Genomic DNA, 14,654 nt, shown 5'->3' with positions numbered 1-14,654 from the left:
CACTGCACTATAATCACTTTCATTTCATTTATGTTCATTTAGCTACAGTTGTGCACGCATTTACATCATATAGTATAGCCTATGAGATGTGAATGAATGTTTCACGGTCAAAAGTGTAATGTGATTTATAGTTGTTTAGCTTTTAGCCATGATTTGACATTAAGTGCTTTCCTCAATGGCAGCTATATTTGCTGTCAGTCATTTTGACAGTTCTATTCAATAACCTTTTACAAGCCTGCTTTTCGAACTAGCGCTCTATGAAGTCACGTGGGTTCACGTGCATTCAAAAGCACTTATATGATCAATGTTTGAAATGAAATTGTGACTCTCTCAGTTTGGACTCTCTGCAGCAGTCCAAACTGCTGCAGAGAGTTTTATGGCTTCTTTGAAAATTCTGTCATTCATTGAAAAGCATTAAAGAGCGGCAGTGTTTCAGGCCTGTTGTGGAATGTGACTCAATTATATAATCTGTTCATTTATCATCTAAATGTAGGTGTACCCATATAGTTTCTTGAAGACATGGAATACTTTTAAAACTCAAATATGATGTTAATAAAACCCTCAAAATGCACACATATTTTCAGTGTTTTGTAGACAAACAATAAAACGTTTTCTATCCAATAAAACACTGCACAAGAACAACCACCAGTGCTTAGATGCCGTTTTAACCAAAGGTACTGCTCTGCAATCACTCACTGTAACAGTTAGAGTATTTCTGCATCCTTCTTCCCCCCCAGCGCATGCCACAAAATCTTTTCTGCTTGTCCTGTCATGTCTCCATCTGTCAGCTCTTCCATCTGTTTCCAGTCTTCTGCGGCTTGTTCATCCATCCATCCATTCATCCATCCATCCACTCTCCATCCTCCCCTCTTATCATCCATACTTTCATTATCCACCCCCCTCCGTCTGTCTGTTGTTCCCTCGTTAATCACAGTTCACCCTGAACCCTGCTGCTTATTGATTAGTTATCCCTCTTTCCTCTTTGCATTCCTCTTTATTCCTGCCAACTCTCTGCCTTCATTACCGAGCTCCAAGGCGCCCGCAGACCTCCGACAGCATAATGTATATTAATAAGGAAGCTGTGTATCGATGCAGTTTGGTCATTTGTAATGAAGTTGTGGACAAACAAGCTGCTTCCCTTCAAGTAGATATATTTAAATGATTTCTTTCCATGTCTAGCTTGTAGACTGAATGGAAGTTTCCAAGTTTTCCAAAGTTTACAGGTACAGTAAAAGAAAAGTGTTTTTTTTTTTTTTTTGTTTTTTTTTTTAAATAAAAAGGGTCAGATCACCCAAATTACAAAAATAACATATTTCCTCATTTACCTCAAGTGATATTTAGCCATGCAGATAGTTTTGGTCTTACTTGTCCATCTTTTGAGACAGAGGATTTCAGACTTTGAGGTGTGCCTGAAAGCTACTGCCTGAGGTGAAAGGCAATCAAGGTACCTAAAACCCTTACCACCCGATTGCTGCAATTTGTGTCAAAATTCATACTCACACAAATCACAAATCCAAATCTGAACGCAGACATGATACACACATTTTAAGATTGAGTGTGACTTTCACTTTACACAGGATATCATTAGCTCTGATTTCCATCGCAAATAAACGTCCATAAATGCGTTAAGATATCATAGAAAAAAGAAGCTCCTTATAACTCCAGAACTTGCCTGAGAATTATCCCATTTTAAAGTTTTGTTCAGTATCAAAATAATCCAGTGATGGTTGTCTTTACATCCATGGGTATATTGCAAACAGGAACTCCTAGTAACTAATCCGGCATACATTTAAAAAGGTGCCAATTTGCCAAATTTCTTAATTTTGTCTGAGGGGGGCCCCACAGTGTCAGACTTTGAAAACCCCTGTTTTGGGATATCCATCTTTCAGATTTTTCTTCTTTCCAATACAATGGAAAATCTGCCGTCAACCAGGGGTATTTTTACAGAAATAAATATAGAATATCATAGACAAATATTTCAAAACCTGGGCAAAACTACCTGCATGGCTGATCTAAAGGTATATGAGAAATTCCCGGCCCAGCAAGATTTTTAACGAGGTAATAAAAAACACTTAAGGCTCAGTCCAGTCTCAACTTGTGTGCTCTGCACTTAAAAACTACACCCACCCAACATATGTGAATCACACTCTTATCCTATTTTACAACTCATAATTTCTCCGTATCTATCCACCTTAAAAGGCACGCAGACGACCCACAGCCTCACACTGCACGTGAATGCATCCATGTGAATTGTACCAAAAGCTCGTATAGGTTCCAACTTGGAAAACATGTTTATTCACTTTTACCAGTGCAGTTAAATGACAAACAGAACATCAACAGAAACAGACAAACATGGAGTAGCACTGCATTACACAAGTCAAGGTCAATTAAGGTCGCAACACTTCGGCAACAAACATAACTATTTTCAGAGCAATGAGAATTTTGTCTGAGCATTTGTGCAGTCTGAAGTGAGGTTTTGTATAGGCTCATGTTGTTATCAGACAAGCAGAAGGTGAAGATTTTCTGACAGAAATAAGTCCTTGTGGTCTTTTGAGTGGCCAGTTGTTATGATACACTGCCACCTGCTGGTTTGAGGCACCTGTACAGCAGCTGGATCAGGAATATATTGTAAATTTTACACATTTTTAAGCCTGGGCTATAGTACCAAGTCTGGTATTTTGTCTCAAGACTGACCGTTGCATGTTTTTATTCTGGATTTGTTCAATGTCAGCCACTGCCAGGTGGTAATTTGTTGGTCAACACAATCATCTAAAAAATAATTACTAATAGGGGCTTTCTTTCAACTTTTTATACTGTGGCTTATAGCCCTGAGTTCAAACATACAATGTTATACAACGTTACATTTATCCTCAACTGAACTTGCATTTTGTCTGGATGTAACACATCAGTCTGCATTTATCCAATTGCAGAACATGCCCAATAAAACAAAAGTAAAAAAAAAAAAGAAGAAAAAAATCAGGAAAAAAGGTAGGCAACTTCAAATTACCAACTTGAAAGAAAATTGTAAAATCCAGAAACAAGTACTTGACATACAGTATTTAAGGATTTGTGTATGTGTGAGAGAGCAATATCTACATTACACTGTATATAAATGTCCAGTCAATTCAGCAGATATGAGCGCATGATCACTGTGTACAAGTCTAGTGTGGAGATACAATCATACACAATTTGTTTTGTGTATGTGTGTGTGTCTGTCTGCCTGTGTAGTGTTTAGGAGTTGTCTCCGTTGGCGCTATCGCCGTCGTCCTCTCCTTCCTCCTGCTCGCCTTCCTCCTCCTCCTCCTCATCCTCATCCTCCTCCTCCTCTCTCCCTCTGCTTTTCATCTGCACAGAAGGAAAAGTAGAAACAGGACAAATTACCTCAACTTGGGACATTTCTTTTTTCTCTAACATATATACATCAGAAGATAATCATGTTTTAAAAATAATGTAATATCATTAGGTTTTAGATGATTGGTCAAACCAAATAATATTTTAAGAAATCAACTTTGGCTCTGGGAAATTTTTCTATATTTTCTAGCATTTATAGCCTTAACTGAGTTACTGAATAATCTGCAACATAATCAACAGACTGAAATGAAAATTATTGGAACAACTTGCTTTAAAATTCACTGATGTCTCAGCTCTCGTCCTGGTTCCCTCCCTCTCCTCCTCCCAGCTCCTCACCTCGTCTTCGTCCTCCAGCAGATCTCCCTCGTCCTCTGAGTCGTTCAGCTCCTGACTCTCTCTGTCCCGTTTCAGGCTGTCATCTTTCTTGCTGGAGGAGGAGGAGTTGAGGGAGGACAGCTCACCTGGTTCCGGTTTGCTGCTTTTCATCTCTGAGTAAATGGAGGGAGACGATGGGGGAAAAAATGTGATTAAAAGAGAAAGAGAGAGAGGTGGATGAGCTCAAGGACCACAAAATGGAAACTGATGGTGGCTGTTGAGGATCATCTTCCTTCTGAATCCCCCAACTCACAAGGGAGGTGGAAAGGGAGGAAGGGTATTATTATTATTATTAACACCCAAATACAAACCTCTAACTCCATCTTAACTGCTACTAGTGCTAGTTAGCTTGATAGACCTGGAGATTTTATATGATGGAAGGGGTTGGTTGGATCACCCTAAAACGAAACAGTTTTTCATCCAATGGAACAGTACATTCTATTGGATAAAATTTTTTTATTTGATATTTGCATATGCCCCTTCATGACGCATCTTAATGCAGTGTGAGTCAAAGAGAATATCTTGTGACTTTTGAAAAGGGTAAATGCAACATTTGGCATTTGTAGTGATGGATTTTGCTTCCTTTGGTGTTAAGCAATCATCCATTAGCAAAAATAAAATGTGTGGCTTACTGATTGAAGTTCAGGTTGACGTTATTACATCTTGTTTTTCAAATATAGTTGTAAAACTCACTGTTAACAGGTCGTTTTACTGCAGAAACACTCTTTGTTTTTATATAATTTTCTGTCTTTCACACTGGTATAAACTCTCATTAGGGCCCACCGGACTTCTTGCTGTGGTCCTTCTCCATGCGCTCTAGGCTCTCCAGCAGGTAGTCCACCTTGTGTTTGATCTGGGTGAGCTCTCTCTTGATGGTCTGCAGATCATCTGCCTTCACTGTGGGAAGAGAAGCAGGGGGAAAGTCATTAGGACACTGATGCAGGTGCGAGGGAGCAGCTGTGATGGCGACATAATTGTGGTACCTACTCGTACGGGAGGTCCTCTGACTGCTCTTGGAAGAGGAGAAGCTGGTTTTGGTCCGTCGGCTCCCTCCTCCGCTCAGACTGACCCTCGGACGCTTTGAGGGAATGACAGCGCGGGACAGGGGAGGAGGGGGAGGAGGCACCCGGGACTGGTAGGAGTACACCCTGAGATACAGTAATGCAAAAATATAAAAAGGTGCCACGACAAGTATGAGGGGTACACTTGTATCACTGTCGAAATCCAATGTCAATTTCTCAAGAATATTTAGTTGCAAAACTTTTTTTGGTCAGTTTTGTATTTTTAACAATAGCTCAGAGCTCAGTTACACATACAATAAGAAAATAACAGCCCTTTGAATTTGTGCTATTTGCACATTGACACATAACATTAATTAAAACGAGGCATTACTGAGAAGAAATAAGTGGAGGGTGTAGAAATTAAGAATATTTATAAATAAACCATAAAAATCATGCACTCTGGACAATCGTGACTTCAGAAACAACAGACAATAGGTATATAGATAAAAAACATGAGCAATTATTCTTACAAAAACAAAGAATAGACAGCTTACCTATCATAGTAATCTCTTTGAAAGTCATAGTCCAAATCAATAGATGAACTGTGGAGAGAACGGAGACGGGTAGAAAAATTAGCTACAGAAAAATGCACTTACCTTTGACACGATGTAACACTTTTTCTGACTTTGCATTTTGAAGCCTGTCTGAATGCGGAATTACGGAAATTGCTACGTTGTTGTTGTGAGCGTAATCAGTGCGCACACACCTGTACATGTCTCCCGCAGAACGCTTCACTGTCTTCGATCTGTGAGGTTTCGGCTCGCCTGCCAGGTTGATGTCTGACGGAGGAAAAACAAGGAAGGATGGGTGGAAGCAAGAGTTAGAGCTGCCAGGAGTGGGAGAATGCGCCTGAACATGTCATGGATAGAAAGTGTGAAATTTAAACTAACACATTTTATCTCTAATTCCCCTCCACCTGATGGTATGTTATTTTGGAAGACTAACGCAGGTTTTACCCCTACCAGGTGGCATTTGCAAATAATTACTCACGTTTAGTTTGACCTGCGTTGAACACCAGAAAAGTCAATACATTTTGATCAAAAACAGCTGTTTGTCTATATTTTCATGAGAAATGTTGATGTTTTTAAATATCATTTATACAAAATAATCCTTTAAAATCCTCCTATCAGTGTTGTTTTTAAATTCCTGGTTTTAAGCACTAGAGGGCAGCACGGTGGCTCAGCTGTTGGGATTGTGAAACAGAAAAAGGGTCCTGGCTTTGAATTTGAAGGTGAACTGAAGGCTGTAAATTGTGACAGACGTGACTGTTTAGGTCCTGCAACAGATTAATGGTCTGTTTATGGTGTTTCCTTGTCATTTGCCCAATGCATGCTGGGATATGCTCCAGCACTGTTGTGACCTTGAATTGAAACAAGCAGGTATAGGAAATTGGAAATTTTAGCAGCGTGTGCTTTGAATCCTTTCTATTTTTTACTACTGTGCAAATAACTATTTGAAAGGTGAAGTAATTAGGAAAAAAAAAAAAAAATATTTCCTGTGATTGAAGACTTTCACTGACACTATGTGGAAGGATCCTTATGAGAACTGAGTATGTTTTTGTGAATGTTGTGTTTTTTGAAAGTGTGGTTTTATTTATTATGTGTCTATCATGACATGTCTGTCTTTTGTGCAGCAATTTCTTTGATCAAAAAACATTTTCTCTTAAAGGAATAGTTTGACATTTTGGACAAAACGCTTATTCGCTTTCTTGCCAAGAGTTAAGATCAAAACCACTTTCAATGTCTGTACAGTAAATATGAAGCTACAGCTAGTTAGCTTAGCACAAAGACTGGAAACAAGGGGAGCTAGCCTGGCTCTTCCTAAAAGTAACAAAATCCACCCACCAGCACATCTAAAGCTCACTAAATAACTCGTATCTCATTTGTCTGACCTGTAAAAAATAAAAAAATAAATAAATAGTGGAAAAATTACACTTGGGGGTTTTACGGGGGGCAGTAACTTCCTGCAGTCTTGTCACAATGAGGTTGCCAGGCAACCAGTACCTGGCCAAGATATGTTGAACTATTTCTTTAAGAAGGACGATAAAAGTAACCTTGACAAATCTCACCCACTTGGTGCTTCATGCACCATGAAACAAACCCTCTTTAATCTAAAAATTGTACAGCCTCTTTCTCTGAATTGTGTAGACAGTCTTACAGTTTTTCTCAATTGCTAAAACACTAAACCCTATTGTCTGAACCAAATGCTCAGTTGCCTGAACCCACTGATTGAATCAATCACTCTTTTGGCAAAACCATAAGCACTTTTCACCTGTTAGACACAACTTGCCAACACATTTTCATTGTGATGCACCCGTGCTGCATAATGGTGAGCGCAGGTGACAAAAGTCAAACACAATTAAAGCACAGATGTCACCACTTGAACACAACAACTCAAAATGTATCCCACTTGTGGCTAATGATGTGAGGGAACATATAAAGTAAGCCAGTTCAGAGAGCACTGGTTTGTGAGGCCCTACAATGGATAGAAATCTGAGAGGAAGAGTTCGTGTGAGAGGAGGTCGAGGTGGTCAGCGAAGACCAAGAACAGTAATATCTGATGAAATCAGAGCTACTGTGATTGACCACGTTCTTGTCTATGGTATGAGCATGAGGGAGGCTGGACAAAGGGTACAACCAAACATCAGTAGATTCACTGTGTCCACCATAATCCGAAGATTTAGAGAAGAGAACAGGTTATTACCTTTTTTTGACATTATAGTACAGTATGTAAATGTAAATGTCATACAGCAATTACTGTATGACATACTATATACTGTACCACAGTATACTGTAAGTAAATATATGTTTCAGTACATCACTGTACCAATATACTGTAGTATTGTAATGGAGGGTTGGTCTAACTGTAGGCCTAGTATTCCATGTATATTTTTGTACTTTATTTTTACATGGGCTTACTGTACACCAGTGGCAAACGCATAAGATTTCTGTTTTGTCTTTTTGTACAATTGCTAAATGCACAGGGTTTTTTTGTTTTGCAACATGCATTTAGCCTACAGTGAACAATAAACATTTATTTCTCCAGCTTCATGTCCTGAGCATTGTGTTTTCTATTTTTCTACGTAGTGTTTAGTGACTGTTCAGTAGTGTTTTTAATTTTGATTGACTCGGGGCATGATTTGACAACATAGTTCAGTTTTGAGCACAGATTGAACTGTTTTGAGGTGAAAGTTTGGTTTTGCAAGAAGAGTCTGAGGTTTTGTGAATGTAGCTTGAAAATTGTGTTTTGTGTTCACAGTTTAGCGAAAAGGAGAGCAGCTTTCAAGAAATGTGTCTTAGCAATCGAGAAAAACTGTAAGAGACGAGAGTCACATTGACAAGTTCTTGACTCAGTGAGCTCACATCAAACAGCATCTTGCATACAGAGCTGTCTGTATTTCCGCCTATATTTGTTTTTAAATACAGTGCCTTTGAGTACTTAGCTTATTGTCATTCAAATAAGTGTAGAGAAGGAGGCACTGCCTACCATGTGGCACACTTCATAATAAACTTTTTATTACAAGGCTGATGGCCCAGAGCATATATAAGTTAAATCAAATGTGACTCCAGACAGTCTGTATAAGTATGTAGAGCATTTTTCTTCTATACTTTCATGGTTAGCCTAATATTGAAGCGTTTTTTTTTTTAACCAGATTTAAAAAAATCTTAGCAAGTCATTTTAACAGGCACAATAGATTTATAAAGTTTTGTTTTTCCAGAAAATTGCAATTCTTTTTTTAAATACATTTCCAGTCCCACCAAACGTTCTTAAAACAAGTGACACTTAAACTCTGCAGATCTCCAGTATTAACATATTTCAGAGTAATTCTTACAGTTGTTCAAACAATGTTTTCAGAAAGGGAGTCCAGTACAGATTTTAAGACTCAGTACTGGTATCCCTGACTTTGTAGCTACATCCCTGCAGCTCTTCATTATCCATCACCCCACCCCCCGCCACCTCACCTAGCACCTGTCCCACGATCATGCGGCCGTCCTCACTGGCCACGGCAGTCCGGGCGTTCCTCTCATTGGAGTACTGCACGAAGGCGTAGCCCTTGTGGATGGAGCAGCCGACGACCTTGCCGTACTTGGAGAAGATGGCCTCCACGTCGGCCTTGGTGACCAGCAAGGTGTTGAGGTTGCCGATGAAGACGCGGGAGTTGAGGGAGCGCGGGTCAGTCTTGTTGGTCACGTTGCTGCTGGCCATTAGGCTACAGATGGAGGACAGGTGGAGCGAGGTGGACACGGAAGATGGGTAAGGAAAGAGAGAAGAAAAGGAGAAAAAAAGAGATATAAGATCAGGGACAATATTTAAAGGTGAATGATGTGTAGGGAGACAAATTGCTTGTTTTGTACAACCAACAGTCCAAAACAAAGATATTCAATTTACAGTCAAATAGTAAAATAGAGAAAAGCAGCAATTCCAACTGAGCCAGCAAATTTTTGGCATGTTTGCTTGTGAATCACTTAAACAAATAATCATTATCAAAACTGTTAATTTTCTGTCAGTCACAAAATCAATTAATTGACCTATAATTTCAGCAGTGACACGTTATTATGCTCATTTACTAATATAAATACATGACAACCACATGTACCCACCATCCTTATATTACCAAAATGGCATTGTAATCATAGATATAACACATGAAAATTCAGCGTGTGACCCCTACTTTCTATGTCCTTCTACAATACAGGTGGATTTCAGCATCTTACACACACTCACACACATTAAATGTGTGTTTGCACTTTCAAAAAACACGAGCCTCTAAAAGTAGATATCAGACAGCAGAATAGACAGTATGATCGGGTCACGTAGCAGCCATCACTCACTCCATTATGTCTGTAATCGGGTCGGTGGAGGTCTGCCTGCCTGTCTGACTCTGTTGGAGAGAAGAGGGTCGTTGAGGAACTATGAGAGATGGAGTCAATGTGGGGAAACATCTACTACACCTCCAAAAAGTTTGCCTTTTTTTTTTTTTTTTTTTTTTTTTAAATTGGATTTTTGGCAAACCCAAGAAAAAAGGTTGAGGGTCTGGTCAGGAGGGGGTAGATAAAAGGTTTTAAAAAATGGAGGTGGTAATAAAAAACCTGTGGGATAAATGGTTGGTTGTTATGACAAAACAAGAATTTGCATTAAAGTGAAAAGGCTGCTTTTAACTTTACTTTCTAAGTTTGTATTTGTAAAACTGATAACGTCCATGTTCTATGTGTCTAAGAAACATACTACTATATATATACTATACTTTACAGTATCCCTGCAGTAAACACCACTTTAAAGATAATGTTCAGTTGTTGCTGTGACTTATCCCTTTCATTTTTGCAGTAGTAGATGTGTTGAGTTTGTCAAAAAAAGGGGGGTGTCCTTGTGGCTTAATGCTTAAGCAGCATACTACATAGCTGCAGCAATTGTTGTAAATCACAATTACAAAAGGCAGCTATACAAGCGAGTTGCATTAGCGTGTCGTACAATTAGCAGCATAAAGTACGACAGCTTTAATATGAGCACAAAGAGGCCAGATTTTCGCTGCTGCTGCATTAGTGGCAAACACTGCAAAGTTATGTAACATTGCAGGGGGGGCAGACTGTAAGACACTTTTACTTGATATTTGTTTAATAAAACTACTATGACATGAAAAATTACCATCATGCAGCCTCAGAAATTAAATATTTGATCCAGGGTCTTACTGCAAGGCGTTGGTTATTTTTTCCACCCCCTGGAATTGAATACATTCCTCACTATTTTGATTTTGCAAAACTTTGTGGGATTTTCTTTCTGTATCAGGACAAATAAACCCACCATATGTAAACACTGACTTTACTCATTGGCCTTTTGTGTCTCTCTCTTGTTTTTTTGCTAATTTCTTCACAATCCCGGGAGACGTTCATCTTATTATCAACCACTTCAGCCATTACAAAGCCATATCTCACCTGCCAAAACACAACACTGCAACCAGCTGGGCTAAACTGTAGCCCAGCAGCAGCCTCTCCCTCTCTGGCCAGTAAATACTAGCAGGGGATTAGCAGCAGCCTGTCTGGCCAAAGCTTAATGCTCTGCTCTCCTCTACATGATTTGGCCAGGATGTTTCTATTGCTTGGCAAGCTGCCAGGGAGTCTACAACACCGGGTGTGTTGGGGGAGAGAACGACTATCACAGGCCACTTAGCAAATGTTTCTAATTCTTTGTGGCATGTTGGGGTTCAAGAGGGAATATCCAGGGTTTATATACAAGCACTCTGTGTGATTTTCATGACAGAGACTGATGCTGAACACAACCAATCAAGCTACGCTGTTGAACAGTAAGAGAAAAATATTTATTGGAGAATTTGGTATTCATTCATAATTGCACACTGGGTGGACAAAATAACAGGAACATCTTGCATGTAATAGCCGTGTGGATAGAAAATGGTGAAGCCCATAAGAGTTTGACATTAAACATGTTTATTATTGAGCATTTTGGGTAACTTCCTGGAAGTGAAACAAGGCCAGATAGTCCATCAGTTTGAATCAACACCTGATAATCTCAACAAACTGAACATAAGCTTCACAAAGGTGGTGTATGTTTCAGGGCTAATATATTTAACTGCATTATATTGTAAGGCCCCCCTGGTATTTATCATTCCAAATTCAACATCTTGGCACTTATTAAAGCATCAATTAGGGGCTAAACGCTTACTGTGGCCCCTCATACTAATAGTGCTCATTCATGGCAGTGTGAAAGTGAATTTTACATACAGTTTATAACAGCAGTAACTTTTCCTATCCACTGCTTCATCTGGGCTTTATTGTATGATGGCCTGTAGCTGAGCTGTAATGGCGTTAACCAGAAATCTGTAGTTTCATTTTGACTGCCAAGTGGGTTCATTACCACAGATCGGTTATGTGAGTGTTGGTTTAATGTTTGTGCTTCAACTGTGAACAACACTGCGCCTGCAGCTGTCAGGACTCATGCTTGAAGACAGACAAGACAAAATGACAGAGCAGCTTTGCAGTTTGTACAGATGTGTATGGAGCAGTATGTCCTTTGTGTGCGTGTACTTTATAGATGTATGGAGTACAAATTAAGAAGGAAATTGTAAATAGGAATACAATCTTAACCTTTGGAGGTTTACTGAGGTATTTGAAGCTCTGTGTAACTGATAATGGATATGAAAAAAGAAACCCATTGCTTTTAATAGAATAGATTCAATATTAGTGATTACTGAATAAGTTAGTAATTCATGGTATTCAGTAGGCATGCTTATTTTAATGGGTACAAACTTACTATTCGGGGTGATAATGGTGACATCATTATTATCAAGAGCAGGTATCTTTGTTTTTCTGTGGGTAATGGACCAGATTTGACTCCATCAAATGACATGCACACTCAAAAAGAAATCACATTACAAAGCAAAGGCAGCAAAAAACAGGACTTATTTTGCCTGTGTCAGTGCCAGTCCTTAATCCAAGGACTGGATGCAGGAAGGAGTTAAGGGAGCATTATTCAGCAATTAGCTACAAATCGGGCCTCTAATAATCAACACTGAACATTATACATTTGATCATCATTAACTGGGAACATGTGGGAAGCTTATGTAAGAGGCCCCTAGTGTCAAAGAGCAGTTTTCTACTTTCACAGCACAAAAACCACTACATGCTACTTGCTCTAGGAAATCCAGAAGGGTGAGAAACGGGCAAAATCACAAAGGGGTGAAAACAAAAGTGGAATATAAAAAAAGTGATGCAAAAGTTGAGGTGAAAAATAAAAATAAAAACAAAAAAAAAAGTTGAGACCAACTTACGATTTGCCGTTGTTCAAAAAAGTGGCTTCAAAAACTAAACAAGGGGAAACAAAAACGGAATATTAGAAAATTGAACTATTATTACCACAAGCAGGGAGGGCATGTATGGAAAATACGTTAAAAACAAAAAAACAAACATTTTTTTGACAAAGCTTTCAGCCAGGGACTTGATTGAACTTGAATTGAACTAATATTCAATTATTTAATGAATAATTAATAGATGTTTATCACACTTGATCATACTAATCTGGTACTGGTTTGTTTTCCCTCTCAACTGTTCCAGAGAGTGACGTGGAAACTGCAAATTTGATTTTGCATTTAAAAATAAAACCACTAATGATCCAGTATAGGACAGTAAGCATGCGGACATGGCACCAACACGGTTGCTCAGTTGATAATGTGTAGCATCGCTAGCTCAACTGGGGATTCAAATGGTCATGCAAACAAAGAAGGAATGGATTTTAAAAAAAACAAAATCTTTCTAAGCTACTAAATGTAAAACCTAACCTGCTTATTTGTGCTCAGACTTCTACAGATATGCAAAATGACATCAATATGAGCAAGAAAATATCAGACGCTGGTGTCAGCTTCAAAGTGCACATCAGTGCATCACCAGTCTGGGGGAACTGGTGGCTCCCTACTCTTTCCTCTTGCCTGGCCTCCTTGTAGGGGCCAGAGTAAAGGGTCGACTGCAGAACAGCGCCCCTGGAGCCTGGAGGTGTTCAAGGACACTTTCAGAGGACACACTTGGGGCCAAAGGGGGTGGGGTAAAGTAGGGGGTAAAACAAGGATCTTGCACTTTTGGGGGCCATTGTCGACAGCAAGTCTACCCTACCTTCCCACTGTAAACCTTTGTTGCAGATTACATTACAAAGTTTTTCACAAACATGTATACAACCGATCAATCATAAAGCTATAAGATGATAAATCAAGAAAGGAACAGAGCAATTTCGAGGTGCAGGTCTGATTACAGCTCATTGCAGATCCTCTGTAGGCCTCCCTCCTGGGTCTAAGCCACTCCACAGCTCAGAATAAACTGCTACTGAATTAATGAGTTTCTCTCAATCTGCAAATGAACTTAAATAATTATCAGTATTACCAAATACACACATTATGTCGCACCAATGCTACAGAAATCCCAGGTCCATGACTGCACAATACATCAAAACACTGTTGTGTTAATGTTCCTTAAAAACGGGCCCACTTCTCATTAAGGAAAAAATATCTTGCCTCAAAAATTAGGCTACATCATTCCTGAGAGATTTGCAGCAGAAAATATAGGCTACTGCCTCAGCACTGCCAAAATCACAAAGAAAATACGAAAAACACGTCTTATGAGTCAATGTAAACGACTGCAAATCGAGTTACGGGTGGGGGCAAAACACAGGACGACAGTAAAAAACATTTTAAAAACATATTTCCAGAAAAAGGGCGACCCGCTTTGAACACTGTCCAGAAACGACTGGAACAATCTTCCATATTTCTTTCCTCGAAAATACGACCACAATCAGATAAACAATACGGTAACACAGCAGCCCTGAAAAATGGAGGTTTTCAAATGTCTTATTCGAAAAACAAAAGCAAAAATCTTGTTGTGGAAGCTACTTAAAACTAGTTTCTGCGCAGCTCATACTGCCATCACAAAATGTACGCCACTAAAGCCAACACAGTCTCAAGAATACCAGCCAGGAAAAATGCATTAAAAATAAAAACAAAAAGTCCCAAAGACGGCTCAAAGTCAGGAAAAAAATAAAAAAAAAGATAGGGGAAAAAATCTCTCGGTTAAAAATACTCACCAGGAGATTAATACAAAAATGAGTAAAATTCAACGCTGTTTTTACTTGAGTAGGTAAAGATCCGCTTACGGCTCGGCAGGCTGATTGTACCACCTTGAAAGCAGTGGACACGAAATGGCGTCGTCGACTCATGCACACGACAAAAAGGGTCACGCCCACTGCTGCATCACAGTTTCTGATTGGATGTTTAAACCTCCTGTGTGGATATACCCTTCAGGCATTGGCAGACGCGCTTGCCAGTCCGGCTCACGAATGACGACATCCGTTTAGTGTACTCGTATTTATTTGTAT

At 39.3% G+C, this 14,654-nt stretch overlaps 1 protein-coding gene across 12 annotated transcripts; it reads right to left on the bottom strand.

Annotated features, from left to right (window-relative positions):
- Positions 1-2,268: 2,268 nt before the first annotated feature.
- LOC122870569 (heterogeneous nuclear ribonucleoprotein C) lies at positions 2,269-14,510 on the bottom strand. 12 transcript variants are annotated; one of them, XM_044184858.1, is made up of 11 exons: positions 14,364-14,500; positions 12,568-12,601; positions 12,051-12,106; positions 9,620-9,669; positions 8,750-8,997; positions 5,494-5,566; positions 5,282-5,329; positions 4,714-4,874; positions 4,510-4,623; positions 3,622-3,839; positions 2,269-3,345 (listed from the first exon to the last, which is right to left on the bottom strand). In XM_044184858.1, exons 3-11 carry the CDS (start codon positions 12,075-12,077, stop codon positions 3,232-3,234), a joined length of 1,053 nt encoding a protein of 350 aa, XP_044040793.1. In that variant the 5' UTR covers positions 12,078-12,106; positions 12,568-12,601; positions 14,364-14,500; the 3' UTR covers positions 2,269-3,231. The 12 variants fall into 12 exon arrangements, with proteins under 12 accessions (XP_044040793.1, XP_044040795.1, XP_044040796.1 ...); XM_044184860.1 differs by having other exon boundaries at positions 3,688-3,839; XM_044184861.1 differs by having other exon boundaries at positions 3,688-3,839; positions 13,678-14,444.
- Between the last annotated feature and the right edge of the window lie 144 nt (positions 14,511-14,654).

This window comes from Siniperca chuatsi, linkage group LG22 (assembly GCF_020085105.1).
Source record: "Siniperca chuatsi isolate FFG_IHB_CAS linkage group LG22, ASM2008510v1, whole genome shotgun sequence".
Lineage (NCBI taxonomy): Eukaryota > Metazoa > Chordata > Actinopteri > Centrarchiformes > Sinipercidae > Siniperca > Siniperca chuatsi.
This window is presented reverse-complemented; position numbering and strand designations above follow the sequence as displayed.